General features: G+C 28.8%; 1 protein-coding gene and 2 long non-coding RNA genes across 3 annotated transcripts; 2 read left to right on the plus strand and 1 right to left on the minus strand.

Moving 5' to 3' along the window:
- Positions 1–3,426: 3,426 nt before the first annotated feature.
- On the minus strand, positions 3,427–5,993 carry LOC123214990. The gene is made up of 3 exons (XR_006501929.1): positions 5,748–5,993; positions 4,225–4,270; positions 3,427–4,100 (listed from the first exon to the last, which is right to left on the minus strand). It is a non-coding gene; the product is annotated as an uncharacterized LOC123214990 (long non-coding RNA).
- Positions 5,994–6,846: 853 nt separating this feature from the next.
- Positions 6,847–7,751, plus strand: LOC123214927. Its single transcript, XR_006501913.1, has 2 exons — positions 6,847–7,015; positions 7,540–7,751. It is a non-coding gene; the product is annotated as an uncharacterized LOC123214927 (long non-coding RNA).
- An 8,557-nt stretch (positions 7,752–16,308) lies between these two features.
- Positions 16,309–16,744, plus strand: LOC123213629 (leucine-rich repeat extensin-like protein 3). Its single transcript, XM_044633104.1, has 2 exons — positions 16,309–16,591; positions 16,722–16,744. The coding sequence occupies exons 1-2, from the start codon at positions 16,309–16,311 to the stop codon at positions 16,742–16,744; spliced, it is 306 nt and encodes a 101-aa protein (XP_044489039.1).
- Positions 16,745–18,598: the final 1,854 nt, after the last annotated feature.

Consider the following 18,598-nt stretch of genomic DNA (forward strand, 5'->3'; position numbering starts at 1 on the left):
TATTGATAGAGTGAGTAATATTTTTTGAAAGAATGAATAATGTTGTCAATTAAATATATAATATTATTAGACAAAAAAATAAGTTGATTTCAAACCAAATAAAAGAATTTCTACTCGAGATGGGTTCGTTTGCGCTAAGTTATAAATTTGAATTGAACCAATTCAAATTGAATTTACCCCTAACTTTGAATGAAAACTTAATTTGATTTTATTAATATTATGAATTTGTGTGGTTTATTTGCTTCATCTAATAACATTTATAAACATTTATGAGGAAAAAAAAAAGAGCCAATTAATTGGTGGCAAGTTTATGTGAAGTTGAAGAGTGGGGACCCATGAAAGGGACAAATGGGAGATAAGGTTGAAAGATAAAATCCTAAGAATGAAAAAGATTCTTTCTAACAAAGTGTTGATTGATGTCGCAAATTGTTTTGTGATGATCATAATGAAAAAGTGAATGGATGAGATCAACTTCGATTTCACCAAAATTATATATACAATAGGGACCCATGTACCCGATTTTGAAGGACACCTCATAGGTTTAAGTTTTAATAAAATTATATATATAATTTTTATGTATAAATAATAATATATCATCGTATAATTAAATATTTTATATTTAATTTTTAATTATTTAATCATATAATTATAATTATTTATATATAAAATTATACATATATCACTTCTATTTAAGTTATTGCTCTGGAGAAGGATAATGGAATAGTTAGACAAAAGAGGTTTTGTCTTTGAACTCTTCGCTTATCTTTCAATTGATGAGTTGAGTTGGTGTATATATATTTATTACAAGAATATAAACAAATGCAATAATAAAAATGGGCGGTAATCAATTTTTTTTTTTTTTACATATTTCGATATAAGCAATAAGGAGTTAAGTATTGAGTATTTTTACGTAATTTTCGATCATAATAATCAAATTGTATATTGAAACTCTAATTTTTATATTATATATTGAGTATTATATTGTATGATATGTCTTTAAAAAAATAAAATAATAACATATTAATAAAAATAATAAAAAATATAATTAATATGTTATTATTTAAAAAAATCACAAACACTCTTAAAATTTAAAAAATTTTCATATACACTATAACTATATTATCATTTTTCCTAAAAATGAGTATCGATTCATATCAGTAATATGTATCATATTATAAGATACGTTTATTGTATCGTATTAATTTGATACACCTTTTAATACGTATCATTTTTTACTTGTATTATATCATATCATATCGTGTAATATAAAATATTGAAATCTATGTTTTTAACCGTGCATATATATATTATTTAAATTAAATTTTAATGGTGTATTAAAATGAATTTTGTTAATTTCTTCTTTAAATAATTAAAGTACTCCACTCTCCATCAACCACTAATCACGTCAAAATCAAGTCAATGTAATGCTTCTGTTATTACTAGTTTGAATGTGCGCTGGGTATAAATATGTTTGTATTTTTAATGAATGAACCCTAGTGGAGTCTGTCTTTTTTGCAACCCATCATCGGGTCTTTTTACTTTAATATGAATATATGGAAAAAGTATTAATATGCATTATTCAAACCTATTTATAAAGGTGTAGAGTTGGATCTGAATCTTTTAGCACCAAAATTTGAGATTTCATATTTTAACGAGTTACCCTATCTATGACGGGTAACGACATGTAATTTTGTCTATATTTATGTTAAAAGCAATGTTATGTGTTTTAAATTTTATGTATATAATTAGATACTCAATTAATGTATTATTATATTATTGAATATTACTTTATTTTTAATTCAATATCATTCAATCACTTAATGACATATTATCTGTAAAATTCAATCCGATAATTTTAATTATTCAATCTTACGTCACTAAATTTATTATATTTTATCAACTAAAAGTAAATATGTCAAAAAAGTTGGACTAACCAACAACACAGTCCGACCATTTTGAAAATTGTGTGTACCTAAGAATAGATTTGAATTAAGTTGAGTTCAAATAAAAATTAATTTAAGCTTGATTCAAATATAAAAAATTCTAATTTGTACACGAGATGACAATAAAATTGTTAGAAAAATTGTTAAAAAACAATGAAAAAAACAAAGAAAAGTTGTCAAAAATGAATAAGAATAATTTAAAAAGTTATTGAAAAAGAAAAAAAGTCATCGAGAAAAATGAATTGAAAGGGAAGACCCAACGTGGAAAAATTGGAGCAAAAAGTTGATACAGACTGAGAAGAGACATCAAGGAAGGTTCTCCATTATTAAAGAATATAATAATAAAAAGTGTTCATCTTTTGGGTTCAAAAAATATTGAAGATAAAAAAAAAAGTGAAATTATTAAAATTGTCATCCTTTCTTGGATTCATTTAAGTTGTTTCTATTTTAATTTCTTTCTAAGTTTTCTTGTTAAAAAATAAAATCAGAATTTTTTTTATTTAATTTGAATAATTTTCACAAATATTTGAATTGTCAAATAAGTAATTTTAATTTCTATCTTTGCTTTTTTTATACACTTTCTTAGTTGGTCATCCATCTTTACCAATCCAAAAATGTTATATTATTTGAAAAAATATTATTTTTAATAAACATAATCAATTGATAAACTTCAGTATTAGTGATTTTATCAGAAAATTCATGCCAAATTCTGTAAATTAAGATACAATAAATTACATAATCAAATTCTGAAACATTTAAATATATGTCTAACTGTTACCTTAATTCTCACCAACTACCCATTAACAATTAATTACAAATGGATTAGGTCAACCTATCGTGAGTGAACCCAAACCTAATAAATATTTTAAACTTACTCATAATTTTTTTTATTTTTGAGTTTTCTACGCAAATCTTATATTTTTTTCTCTAAGTTTTTGCCAAACAACTAGATTTTAGATAAGTCTTTGAAGTCAAGATTCTTGATTAATCAAATTTTAAGTTGATTAATGGTTAATGAACTCAAAAGAATAAAGGAGTATAAATTAATTGCTTAATGTAGCCTAAACTACTAACACCCACTTCCAAAATAAGTGCTCATTGAAAAACATGAAAATCAAATCAACCATAAAAGACCTTTCATTTTCCAATGAGAAATCCCAAACCTCCCTCATGTAATTTTCCCCTTTTGTAAACCCATTTCAAATTGGGAATGGATTTAATCCGAATTGAACCAACACAGCTCAGATTAAAATCATAATATTTAGTTTGAGCTTAAACTTGTTTAAGCTGATGTATAGTATCACGCAAAGCAATTGATTGAACAATATTATCGGAACAAGAAATTGTGTTATTGGCAAAATAATGTTACTAAATTAACAAATGAATTGATCTCAAGTTAAATTAACGAATTGAAGCTCCTGCTTAAAATCAACTTGTTCAAACAAAATTATAGATTCATTTCAAATCAATTCGGATCCGATCCATTTCTATTTTAAAATTCAAATCTCGACCACACTTCCTAAATAACTATAAGAATGGTAACAAATATGAACGAAACTAGATATTACATCAAATATTTGAGACGAACCTTGTGCTAGGTTACCACAAAAATCTCAAAAAAGACATACAAACCAGACAATGAAAATATTTAGAGATTAATGTTTGACAACAAGCAAACTAACTTGTTATTATGTGATTGAGTAAAATCAACCAGTTATTTTTATCTATAAAATTACTCTTAATTTATTTAGTTTTTCAAAAAAAAAAAAGTTTAATATAACGCTGACTTGAAGCTCGAGATTATGGGTTTCATGTAAGATCAAATGTTAATATGATGAAAAGGCTGGTATAAGTCAACTGATCATCAAATCAGTTGTTCGATAGTTGGATCAACGAACTCTTTCGAAGATGTAATTGAGAAAAATTATACTTGTGACACGTCCAAATCACTCAACTTCAAACTTTCCAGCTGTTTGTGGCATATGAATTTTTTCAACTTTGCGTGAAGAATCAACTAATAAGCAGCTTATTGGAAGCAGAAAAGTATACTTTGCCTGTTTGTCACCTGAAATATGCTTCGGCTTCGGCTTCTGCTTCCAATGGTTGAATATAAGTATAACGTCTTGATTTTTCCACCCAGGGTTGGTTCAAAAATACCTTATCAAAATCAAACTCTATTCAGTAGGAAACAACTAATTTCTTAAGGGTTAAACAGTAATTTCACTGTCTAAAAATTTTGTAAAAAAAATAAATTAAAACATAACCCTTTTATAGGTCTCACCTTTGCAGCATTTCTTGGTGATCTGCTCGCATGTATTGCGCCACTACTGCAGCCAATTGTCTACCTAATTAATATGTTGCTTTGGTTGTGTTTGCTCTTATAATAAATAAAGTGAGTGATTTTGTGTCTAAGGCTGGATTTGAACCAAATTAGCCTGGCTCAGAAGCCAGCATAGCTCAATTTGGCTTATATTGAATTTGAGCTGAAAGATTTGATTGTTTTTTAAATAAAGCCAAATTTGAGTTAGGAGGTATTCAGTTTGGTTTGATTTGAGTTTAACTCGAATTCATAATTTGAATTGGTGATTTGAATTTATAATTCGTGATTCAGTTTGTCTTGAATTTATATCTCAAATAAATGGTTATGTCTATTATTTAGGTAAACTTAAGCTACAAATTCGAGTTACAAATTTGAATCATTTATTTGAATTATAAATTCAAGTCAAACTGAGTCACAAATTCAAATAATTGATTTAAATCAGAAATTTGAGCTGAACAACTAAATTGAACCAAAAGTGAGTCACTCTTAATTTTGGTTGATAAACTCAAATCAAACTATTTTTCATTTAAGTTAAACTTAAGCGAGGAGATATTTGGGTCGGCCCCTTATGAGACTCAACAACCTAGTTGAGGTTTACTCCATCAATACTCAAAAGGGCACGTGGTGTGACTATGATATCATTTGTAACTTTCAAATCTAGTAGTCTAATCTAAGTCAAGATATTGTCTGTTTTGGACATAATCTGTCACAATTTTATTTTTAAGTTTTATAACTCAAAACGTATCTCGACAATTTAGGAGCTCATAGTATTTAACAAGTCTTCTTTTATCATTCGAAGTAATGTCCTTGAGATGCTTATTCATATCCAATATCTCACTCGTGCTTCATAGATATAAGACTTGTTTAATAGTGTTACATTTAGTTTGTCTACAGACTTAAAATTACAATATATTTATGTAGGTAACAGCAGAAATGGTCACAGAAGCAGGGCATCCTAAAGCAGCTATATGCCCCAGACAAATCAAAAGGTCGGTCTCTTTCTCTTGAAACTTCACATACGTGATGAAATTATAATTATGTTTATTGGCTCTGTTTGAAGATCTTAACATTGTTGGTTGATGATATTAACACGTTTATAAAGGGCTTTAATAGGGAGATCATAACAAATGGAAACAAGGCCATTAAACATTAAAGCAAGCCAATGTTTTGAGGCTGATAAGGATCCATTAAACTAGTGATATTAATATGATATAATTAAACATTAAAATGGGTTTTAGTTATGTTGACATTAAAATAATAATCAGGTTGGTCTTATTTGATGATTAAATTTGTCATTTATTTTTTATCAAATGGGCTAATCTGGTATGGGTTTTAAAACATTGCTAATGGCCAAATAATTAATTTTATTTTTTGTTATGGTAAAAGTAAGACACAAATTATTCGTAGGATCATCATACTTATATGTGCATGTATACATGTATGATAAGATAAATAAGATAAAAATTTTAGGAAGAGAAACTCACCTTGCTAGGAAGATCATAACGAATGGACATAGGGCCATCAACAGATCACAACCAACAAATAATGTTGGTTGATGGCCAATGCTTGAATCGTCTAAAGACGGAGATGCTCGATTCATCTTCGATGGACGATAGGGCTGGAAGCGAGATCGTCAAGAGAAAAAGATATTGGCCATGGGTTTTTTGTCATAGGCAAAGAAAGTGGTAAAAAAATGGAAAAAAGAAAAATAAACCTTAATCGAGAGAAAATGTGAATGTTAAACTTTTAAAAGGAAAAAATTATTAATTTTTAAATTATAAGAAAAAAATAAAATAAAATTCTTAATTTTTAAATATTATTAATTAAATAAAACTTTTATTCTCAAATTTATTAGATTTTATTAATTTTAATTATTGACAGGTATGTCTCAACAATACTGACGGTATAATTTGTCCATTGTGGAATTTTTTTGTCCACGACCTTTTTCCCTTGGCTCTGTTGTTAGCAGCCTGACGAGGACTGATTTGATTGGTGGATTGCATTAACTATAATTATCAGATGAGGCGTGCCGCACTTGTCTAACCATTCTCTCTCTTACCCAATTGCTCTTTGGAATCAATTATTTGATTTAGCTACAACAACTACCACACGCGTCAAAATTTGGCGCTTGTTGAAGTACGGCAATCAATTCTCAACCATAAAGACCTTCCCTTTCCACCGACTCTTGCAAAATGAAGGAGAAATGTCAAACCTACCCTCGTAATTTCAACCAACTCTATTTCAAATTAGAATGGATTTAATCTGAATTGAATTGAATTTTTAATCAAATTAAATTTAAATTGAAGTTATAATACTTAACTCAAATTTGATTTAATGAACATTAAACACCACCAATTGAATAATATTATTAAAAAAATAAATTATATAATCAACGAGAAAATAATATTATTAAATAAACAAATAAATTAATATCAGTTTGAGCTAACGAACTAGAGCTCCCATTCAAGACATGCCATGTGCTATGCTACCATATCTTGAGAAGGACATACAAACTGTGTACATTGAAAAGTCTTAAGGTCAGTGCCTGTAGTTTTCAAAATTTAACATTCATAAATATGTTTGTAAATCGATGACTTTCCACCAAATGAAATGACCAGCAATTAAAGCAGGGCCGCACATAAATAACCTTGGGCGGTGACTTGACTTTCTTGGCTGAAGGAGCGGTGGAAATTCTGTATAAACACACCCCCTCCGTTGCGTTGCAATGAACTTCAGTAGTTATTATTTTGCTGTAATATTTTCCTCTCATTCCTTTACTCTCCACATATTCAGTTTCCGTTTCTTTGAAATTTCTCTCTTTAATTTTTTTTAATTATTTTCTATTATATTTACGATACGTAATCAGTACGATTTGTGTAGGTATATCTATTTATTTAGATTTAATATGTAATACATCTAAACAGATCGTACTGATAACGTGTTATAAATATAAGTAAATAAAAGAAGATCTAGGGTTTACTCTTCTTTCTTTTTTTTATTTTTGTAAATCTAGGGTTTACTGTATACTTTCGGCTCTCGTTCAGAGGTTCCTCTGTTTCTTGAACAAGTCTTGGCACTTTCTTTCCGTTTTTTTAGTCTGTCAATTTTTTTTTTGGGAAAATCGTATGTGTGATATATATTTTTTGGCTTGAATGTGTGTTCATGGCAGATGTAGTGAACCTTCTTCAACCCCCTATACAGTGAACGACCTCACAACATCTCGATTATTGGTTTTATGGTCCCATTCTACTCACTATATCCTTTTGTTTGTTGCAGCACTGACTACCAATCTTGCAGGTCAAACCAGGGTCAGCCTGCAAAAATATATAGTGTGTGGACTTACTTGAGATGAACTGAAAATTGTAACAAAAACCGTTACGATTTAACGGTTCCGTCAGCTCCGTTAGAGTATATAAAAGAGCAAGTATCGCCAATTTGTACGCATGGTTTCATTTTAATAAAAGGCCAAAGGACTATTTCCCACCCAAGACACATTCCCACCTGTTAACTTTGAAAAGCTCATTTACCTACGTATAGGCTGTTAAAAAAACGAATTCAAGGGTAAAATCGTTATTTTATGTATAATATTAAAAATAAATTAAAATTTAATCCTCTTTTTCCCCTCTAACTCCTAAAAACTAACCATTTCTCTCTAGGCCAAATTTTAAAAAATTGTATTCCCCCCTCTAGGGTTTAGTTTTCAATCCCCGACGTCAAATCCGACGCCATTGCCAATGACGAAGCCTTCCTGATGCACCACCATGCTCCAACGGCCTCTCTTCTCTCCTTTGGAACGCCAATCGACCCATATCTGGCGTCGTCTTTGCCAGATCTGTTGAAGAGCTTCGTCGGGAGACGAAGCTTTTCATCTTCCCAGACGAAGACGACGTCTTCCCAAACAGAGACGAGGTCGTCGTCTTCGTTTGGGAAGACGAAGAGCTTCGTCGGGAGATCTGACGAAGACGACGCTAGATCTGGGCCGATCGACGTTTCAGAGGAGAGAAGAGAGGCCGTTGGAGCATGGTGGTGTGTCGGGAAGGTTTCGTCGTTGGCAATGGCGTCTGATTTGGCGTCGGGCATTGAAAATAAACCCTTGGGGGGGGGGGGGGAATCTATTTTTCAAAACTTAGCCTAAGGGAAAATGGTTAGTCTTTAAGGGTTAGGGGGAGAAAAAGAGAAAAAATTTTAAGAGGTTAGGGTTTCGTTAAATTTAACTGCTGATGAGTGGGTATTTGGTATTTTCAAAGTTAAATGAGGGAAACTTAAGAATACAACATACCTTGGGTGGGAAATAGTCCTTTCGCCTTAATAAAAGGGAAATTATAAAGGCCTAAAACTAAGGGGTGTTAAGTGAAATTGTCCAAAACTTTAAGGATTAAGCAAAAATACCCTCAATTTGGAAAATGACCAAACTACCCTTATATATAAACCCCACATTTTCTACTGATTTACTGTTTCAAAAAAATTCGGATCTCGCCCAGGCTCAACGGGTTTTCGTCTTTTCCGTAGTCTTTTCGTATTTTTTAGTAACTGAAAATGACAAATAAGGATAGTACATGATTTCATTTCTTGTTTGAATTAATTTATTAGTAGAAGTATTGAGATTTGAGGGAGATTTTGAGGTTTGAATTTTTAGGGTCCTGATTTTGAACAATGCATAAAATGTTTTAATTCTTAGTTATTTTGCTTAAATTTCTTGAGGGGTTTTATGTTATTGGATATATAGATTTGATTTGTATTGAAATTGGAGGCTGAAATAATGATTTTTGGTTGGAAAATGGGTTAGATCTATCAACGCTACGGTAATCTTCCACAGGCATCTGTGGGGTGGGAGGAAATTTAATGTTTTCAAAATTTTAGGGGGAGGGGGAAAAAGGGGCGATCCACGGGGGTCCGTGGGAAATTTTACATTGAACTGTGGGGCAATCCGTGAAAACCGTGGGTTGGGTGGAAATTGACGTTTTTTAAACTATAAGGCCTATAGGAGATTAGAACATTGATAAAGGGGCAAAGAAAATAGTGGCCCTATGCGCATGCAGACTTTAAATGACCATAACTTTTCATCCGGGAGGAGTTACAGAGCTTGTAATATATCAACGCGAAGCTCGTTTCAAGCTCTATAACAACAACCAGCTTTGCTGGTTACGCCCAATTTGAAGGCCCAAATAAAACTGTTTCAGTGTGTATTATACAGTGTTTTTGTTTTACTAAATTTAGGATTTTCGGTTTTTATGATTTTAAGCTTGTTTATGATTGGGTCAGACTTTTTTGATATGTAGTTTTTAAATTTGACATCCGTTTATTTAGTTTTGTGCTTTTTTAGACACGTTTTACAATGTAATTACGAAATTTCAGATCGATTTTTTTGTTTTCTTATTCCTAAGTTATTTGAACGTGTAGTTTTCGAAATTCAAATCCATTTTTTTAGATTTTTGAGTGATTTTTTGTTTGTTGACATTTTTCAATTTCGAACAACTTTTCGATTATTATTATTCTAGTATATTTCCACTCATTCTTTTCATATTTTTATGTGATTTTTGGTTTTTTACATTCTAGGTTATTTTTATGTGTAGATTTCAAATTTCATTTTCGTTTTTCAATATTTTTCAGTTCATGATATGTCAACTCGTATTTTTTTATTTAACCCCCTATAATTATCTAATATTTCATTTAACCCTTAAATTATTATCAAATATCCAAATACCCCCTTTACATGATATACAAATTAGATTTAACAAATAAAATTAAGTTTTGATTTAAGATTCATATAAATATTTTTTTGTCACAAATTGATTTTTTCGACTCAAATTCAGAAATATGAACTTCTCCCTTCCAAACGAACTCATAATAATTGATATTAAGTAAAAATGAGAATGAAAGTGAGTGTTTAGGTGATATGAGAAGTGTATGCAATGAGAGTGAAAACGAGAAAGTTTATATAGATGTTGTGAAAGATAATTTTAGTATTTTTAAAAAAAATTAAGACATTTTTACTTAGAAATAAAAAAAATAAGTATTTTTACTTAAGAGTAAAAAAAAAAAAGGTATTTTTATTTAATAAAAAAGTAAAATAGGTATTTAATATAATTCCCCTTGCTAAAATTTCTTCTCTCTCTTTCTTCTCGAACTCTCTGCTTCTCCTCTTCTGTTCATTTTTCTTCGTTAGATCTAAGGTTTTATCTTTTGGTTTTCTTGCAAAATAAGTGTTTCTTGAGCTTCATCTAACACTTTAGCAGTTTGCAGACCGCGGAAACAATATTTTCACGGCAACTTCAGCCGCTTTGCAAAATCGAGACTGTCACAACAAAATAATATATAACACAGACGAGGATGACGATGTAGAAATGTTATTATTTTTGTGCTGACAAACCTGTTATTATTTTCCACATATTCTTTTGCTCTGGCATTGTTTTGTAATTTGCTGCTTTCATTATTTTATTTGGCTTTTCAGTTTCTGTGTAACAGTGAGATTTGGAAGCAACATATGTACTCCAAATCTATATACGTCATAGAATTTGTATCCCCTCCCCTGATAGTTGTTGCAAATACGTGAAAAATATATTAATTATTTTATTATATTAATAAAAGATAATTATTTTTAATCAAAAATTAATCAAATAAACTATAATATCATTAAATTAATATGGGTGACGTAGATTTTATTTTAAAGTTATATTTTAAAATGAATTTTTTTGAGAAATATAAATTATATATAAAAATTGTTAAATTTGATGTGAGATTTCATTTATCTTTCTAATGATTGTTCCTAATATTACAACCCTAGTTTTTAGATTACCATATTTAAGTTTTAAATATTATTTCAACTATATTAATCTAAAAAATTCAAAACTCCATCCCTTATACTTGATAATTTTCAATTCTCAATATATATAAAATAAATTCTACTTAAATAACAAGTTTGAGTAATATTTTTTAAAAAATGAATAGGTGGGATGTAAAAAAATTGGATAAAAAAATTACTTTATTTTCATTTTTTTATTAACTTGACTTTATTTTAGTAATATGCTATATTGTTTTTCCTTTGTTGTTTTGAATCTTGTTTAATGGATATCGGAATTCAGATTGAAAATAATAATAATAAGAAATCTAGAAATTAAAAAATTTGTAAGAGTTCATTTTTGATATTCTAGACTGATTGGAATCAACAAAAAGAAAATAGATAAAGCAAAGAAATTGATGGCAGAAAATGTTGGCGACAACAACAACCCCTGGCGTTGTCGCTGTCGAGGCTTGGCAATGCTACCGACCTGTTCCTCCGTAACCCAACAACAAATTTCAATTTCATTTAAATTAAATAATAATTTGATCTAAATCAAATCAATATTTACATTGAATTATTTAATTAGTAATTTACATTGAATTACTTAATTGAATTCAGACTGAATAAAATTTAGTACGATACAGTTATGTTTTTGTTTTTATAAGGAAATCTCACCTGTCATCCTGTTATTATGTCGTCATTGCAGATCATTGATGAAAGTGTTCACTAAATTTTCTTCGTGTATAGAAAATCAATCCAATGATCTATGCTATATATATTTTATACTCTTATGCTATATATTATATAATCTTCAGGGCAAAGCAAACAAATATTTTTATAGAAAATATTTACAAAAGCATGCGTATATTTTCTCTGCAAAAATTATATGCATTACATTTATTATATAATGAAAAGCCTTCTTGTGAATTAAAAAAATTGGAAGGAAACAAGCAAAGTTTTCTGCATATTCATTATATTTTCTGCAAGATTCTATGCATTATATTTATATATATATTCATTATATCCTTTGCTTGTTGAATATAATGCATTATATTCATTATATTCTATACAAATATTATTTGTTTCTTATCTTTGCATATATTTTATATTATATATTTTATGTTTCACACCAAATCTTCACTACATACTTTTCACGGGTGGTTTATTAAATTATTTTTTCATGTGCTGCTTCAATATGATATTAACGTCACCTAAATCAAGTGAGTTAAAAATTTTGTTTATTTAATCTAAAAAATTTAAACTCAAAAATTTTTAAATTTATCTGATTTTATCTAACATAAATCTTGTTTCAATTATTGATATTAAATATCTATACATGTTCTCTTTTTGTGATGTATAAAAAGAAATATATAATAATATTGTCTTTATATGATTTTTTAAAGTTAAAAAAGATTAAGGGAATTTAGATATTCAAACATATAAAATAATAAAAATATTTAGAGTATGAAAAATATGATATTAATGTATATATGAGTTTAAATTAGGATAAAAAATTTAATCTCCACAAAATTAACCCTGGAAATATTGGGCAATGCCAAGTCAACCTGCAGGCCTTATTTCATGAGTTGTGGGGTGACTTTCATTAGCCTACGGGTCTGGCACGACGCAGGTTTTCCCGTGCTGAGTCTAAGCGGGCTGGACCAAAAGGGCTGTGCCCATTATTCACCTCTAATTGAGACAAATTATATTTATGAACATGTCCAAATCAGTCAAGTTCAAACTTTCCAGCGGTTTTGGCATATGAATTTTTTTTACTTTGCGTGAAGAATCAACTAATAAGTAGGCAGCTTACTGGAAGCAGACAAGCTTCAAATTCAGCAAAAAAATTAAGTACTTGGAATATTATTAAGCACCAAATTTGACGCTTGACCTCCCGTCTCTTTCCACATGTCTTCTTCAATTATTCAACAACAGCTTCTGCTTCTGCTTCTTCTTCTCCCATAAGTGATTCTTTGATGAAATATGCTTCTGCTTCTGCTTGCAAGGAATGAATATAGCTTCTCGATGTTAATGAAGTGTAAATCACATATTTTCACTCAAAGTTTGACCCAAAATTAATGATGTAAATAATATTTTTTAATCTAAAATCAAATTTAATTTAAAAAAATAATTAATGCTATAAGGATATAATAGTAATTTTATTATCTAAAAATATTGAAAAAATTAAAAATTATCCTTTTTGCTAATCTCATTTTAACGTTTAAAATATAATAATTTAACTATTTTATAATTTTAAAGACTTGTAATTCAATCTCCACAATACTTTGAAAACCCTAATCGTCGATGTTGTAAGCTTGTTGTTACCACAATCTCACTATTGTCAAGAGCATACCACTATTGTGATCTCTCTTGCAATCTGAGATTTTGTTAGCGACTCCTTCACTCAATTAAGTCGTCAATGTAATCTCAAATTATGGTGGGAGGGAGGAGAGAGATGGTAGGGGCTGACACCACATGCAACAAAGAGGGGGAAAGTTGGTGGTATCGTAGAGAAGGTGGATTACAAGATATTGTGTATGGGGTAGATAGTCAGAGAAAAGGGATGGTGAAGGCCTATCAGGAATCAAGGAAGAATGGGGTGAGGTGGAAGAGAAGAAAAAAAAAGGGTCTTAATGAAAGTTAGACACATAAAGGATTTTTTTTTTTAATTTGGGATCTCATGGTAATTTTAAAAAGTAAAATAATTAAGAATAATATGATAATTTAACTTTTTGATATATTTTTATAATTACTTTTTGTTAAACGAGTTTGACTTAAGTTCAGAAGTATAATTTATGTTATCAATAGGTGGGAAAATGTTTTGAACCAAACTTTGGGTGGAAAATGTTATTTACTCTAATTCAGTGGCAAAAATAAAAAATTGGATTTGGTTGTTATTTAATTTAAAAAAAAAAAAACTATGATATATTAGTTATTATTTTATTTTCATCATATATTTATAATTAAGGTGTCTCCTTGAGATAATAATTGATATTAATTTGACGTTGGACATGTGATTTATAGGTCAACTTCAATAAATATTCTATTAATTATTAATTAGGAAAAATAATTTAGTAAATAAAAGAAAATTAGTTATTTGAAATTTTATTTTATTTAATGAAAATAAATTATTTATTTAATTTAGAGAGTAATTTCTCTTCTATAGATCTCATCTAAATAGATAAGAGGTCTAGAGAATTAGACACTAAAAAAATATTAGTAATTTGCAATTCGTAAGTACTTATTAGTAATTAGTCATTTTCTATATAATTAAAATAATTATTAATTTTGTTCAAAAAAATTAATATTCAAACCGAGTTAAGATTGAAGAAGAGTCAACTTGAATTTGGTTTGAATATAAAAATATCGACTAGAATTTGAGCTTAATATAATTTGAATGGTTAGTCATGATGTCTAGAAGAAGAAAAAACGTTATTAAAAAGAATAAAAAGAGTCGTTGAAAAAGAAAAACAAAAAGAATTGTTGAAAAAGAATTACAAAAAGAGTCGTCAAATAAGAAAAAATATCACCAAATAAGAGTTATGGTGTGGAGACACTAATGAACGTTAAACTTAAACCAAATTATTTAACTAGAGTTTCAATTCAATTTCACCTTGTTTGATTCTAACATATATTCGAGTCTGAGTGAGCTTGGTTTGAAACCATTGTTGCTTAATGCATGTTAATATGAGACATGGTGCTTTACAGTTAAACCTTGTTTTGGTTTAGTTTACATCATATAAAAATATTCTTAAAAAAAATGATTCCAAGGGCATAGCTTTGGCATAAAGGCATTATCATTTAAAACTTGAGTATTAAGAATACATAGTCAACTATTTGTTCAAGTTGGTTAATTAACAAGAACTTATATAAGGTAAGTTGTTATAAATTAGGTGAATATGACAAACTTTAAGTAATCTAAATTTTAAGGCTTTAAAATAAGATTTGACGTTAACCTAGTGTGCAGATTAATTGATCAATTAGACTGGTGATATCAATATGACATTATAAAATTATAAAATTCTAATAAATTTTAAAGTAAATCTAAGACAGTTTGAGTATATAGATTAAACAATTTGACTATGGGTTGAGTTTGTTCATGTTTGTTTAATCCTGTGTCAATCTGATATAATAATTAAAACATATTTTACCTATTCATTGAATTAAATATAAGATTGGTTTTCAGTCGAAATGGTCTATCTGGACAGAAATTTTAATAATTTACTTGTCTAGTCGTTTATTGACTTGTCCTGACTCTTTCACCGAATTAATACTTAGTTCAAATATAAAAACATTGCTTATGGTATCTATGTTATAATATAATGCAAGCAATGAATTTTAGAATTTCTATTATTTCTTTATAATTAAAGGCCCCTTGACTCCTTTATCTTTTTTAATCAATCTTGGTCTCCAACTTTCAACAAAAACATCAAGTCTAAGTGAGAGGCCCTATTTCAAACCCTAATTCAAAAAAAATTTATTGAAGTAGCTTAAACTTGCTCTTCAAGCTTTATCTCATATTGGGGCAAATATTATTTCTAGTCATGACAATTACAAAAGGCCAAAAGACTCTTTCCCACCCAAGGTTTGTTCAAATAACAAATTCCCACCATTTTAGTTTTAAAAAACTAAATTCAAAACTGTCATCCATTTCCATAAATAAATTTTGTGCAAGGAGGTCATTTTGTATAAATATTTTTGTTTTCTAATTTTCCCCTTATGTTTCGAAAGCAAATTGTAATTTTCAAACTATTAGTAGTGTTAATAAAATTCTGAAGAAGGTTTAGGAAATTCAAAAAGTTTGGAGTTTTTGAAAATTTTAAAGAACTAAACAAAATACAATATTTTAAAGTTGATTAGAATTTTAAATGATAAATTTTAAACTGGTAAAAATATATTGATAATTTGATATTTATATTAAATATTAATGATAGTTCTATAATTTCAAGAAAAGTCAAAATAATTATTTAAAAAAAATAAAACAAAATTCACTAACAGGTGCGGATGATGAGTGAGAATTTGATTATTTGAAACATATAGGGTGAGAATTGTTAGTTCATCAAACCTTGGGTGGATAACAGTTATTTGGCCTTACGAAAACTTAAAAAATAAAAAATAAAAAATAAAACGAAGTCTTGAAAACTCACCCACTCTTTATCTTCACTCACTCTTCACAACGACAACCAAAGGCCATGGCTTCAAAATTTTCATCTCAATTTCTCTCAACTTTCTTCTTCATTCTTCTCAGTTTTCTTCCCTCCACCATGCAGGATGAACCCTGCCCTTATCCCTGCTACCCTCCGCCGACCGGATCCGGCTCTGTCACCACCAACCCCATCACCACCTCCACTCCACCGCCTCCGGCGACCCTTCCGCCGCCCTCTACATCAATAATTTACCCTCCTCCTCAAGGGTACAACTACCCTACACCACCTTTTGGCAACAATTATGGAAACCCTCCTCCTGACCCTATTTGGCCATACTTTCCATACTACAATAGAAAGCCTCCTCATAGCATCGAGGGCGGATCATCGGCGGCGAATGCGAGTCTTGGAAGATCATCATCATCAACAGCACTCATATTGTTTTCATTTCTGTTTTTCTTTTTCTTGTTGCCACTTGTTTAAGGTAGTGAAATAGCAGTTATTTTTATGTAATATTGTGTGCGTTTATGTAGGAATTTTGATGTGTCGCCATTAAAGAGAGCTTGGTTTGCAACTTAGTTGCAGAAAATTAAAAGGGTTTGTATAAATTTGTTTAATGGTGAAGAAGAAAGAAGAAAGTTCTAAGATGATGCGTGGTGGCCCAAAGCTCTTTGGTAATGTAGTTTGAGCTTACATTTAATATTTAATAATTATTTTTATTTTTTAATCTTATTTTTTCTTTATTTATCAACTTTTAAAATATTTTATAACCATTTTGAAATGACTGCATAGCTATTAATATTTAATTCCAAAGTTTATTTTTGTTTTCATTTTCCCCCTTTTTTTTTTAAGTTTATTTTAAAAAAAAAAATGAAAGGAGGGATACCAAGAGAAGGGAAATTGTTTTGTCAAATTAAGGATTTGGTTCCTTTATGAAAGATGTACAATTTTTCACTAAATTAAGGCCACGTGCAATGTCCTCACGAAAAAACAAAAAAAAGAGCAAACAAAGAAGTAAAATAAAAAATAAAAGTATTCAATTGCATAGGATAATTATTGGAAAATGTAAACTACTTGGCCTATAAAGTGCGACACAAATCGAAAAGAAGGTTTTGTTTTAGGATTTTTCTTAGGAAAAAAGATCTTAGCACAGCCTTTTTCAAAGATAAGAATCTTTGTACAATTATTCTTTCGTTTACGTAATATAACAATTTATTAATAAATATATTTATTATATTAAAAAAGTAAATAAATATTAAAATAATATTGATTAAATTAGATATAAAGTAAAATTTAAAGTAAATTTATTCAAGTTTGATAAGAGTTTTACTTGAACAAACTTGAACTCAAGTTTGATATATATAAATTCAAATTGAAACTTAAGTTAAAATATATTTTAAAATCGATTATAAGTCTAAACCTGAGTTGAACATATATCAACCTGAACTAAAAAATATCTGAAAATTGATCACAAGTCTAAATCTGGGCTAAAATATATTAAAAAAATTTTAAATAACGTTGTACAAGCCATAAGGGAACCCAATTCAAACGAATGAGTTTGGTGAGCTCAAGTCAAATTCGATTCTTCTACATATGTGAGCTGAACATAAACTTCTTATCTACAAACGAGTTATTCTCTAAACTTGACAAGTCTAAACTAAACCCCCAAACATAAGCTTTTTCTCGTTCAGGCTCGGTTTGACTCGAATCTAACTCTAACTAGATATAATCCTATTTTGGGTGAACCATGATGAACTGCATATACTTTCTTTCACTTATAAACTCTAGTTGTTCAACAAGAACATAGAAAATCTTTGTCAATAAAAATTATATGTTTAGAAATGTTAAAATATTATCTATTGAAGAAGAGAATTGAAAATTTATTTTAAAACAAGTTTTTACACGAAAATGTTCGTGAGTAAAGAAATGTTGTCATATTTTATGTATCATTTTCAAGAAATAATTCTCTAGCTTTCAAAGTCTTCATCTTTAAAGTGATTCAATGATAAGAATATTGCCAAAGCATTTAGCTTATTAAAATGGCTATTAAAGGCCACTTTTGAGCACATTTTCAGGTTAAAGATTCATTAAAATTTGTGTAATTTTACTTAAAACTTATGTCTGCCACTTGAAGGACAAATTATCAACTCAGAATTAATTAAATTATGTGATTTACACTCATTAGAGTCTTAATACAAGTTTAACAAAAGATAGTCATGAGTACAAGTTCCTATGAACCTTTTGGATATGGGATATAGCTCACAAACCCTTTTATGAGTGTAATCAAGCTGGGATGAGCCAAGTAGTGTTCGATTTGATCTCGTTGAGTTAAGAAGCTTTTGGCTTGTCCTCAAATCTGACTTAAAAAATTATATTTAAAACTTACAACTTAAAAAAAATGAATAGTTAT

Source organism: Mangifera indica, chromosome 4, assembly GCF_011075055.1.
Source record: "Mangifera indica cultivar Alphonso chromosome 4, CATAS_Mindica_2.1, whole genome shotgun sequence".
Lineage (NCBI taxonomy): Eukaryota > Viridiplantae > Streptophyta > Magnoliopsida > Sapindales > Anacardiaceae > Mangifera > Mangifera indica.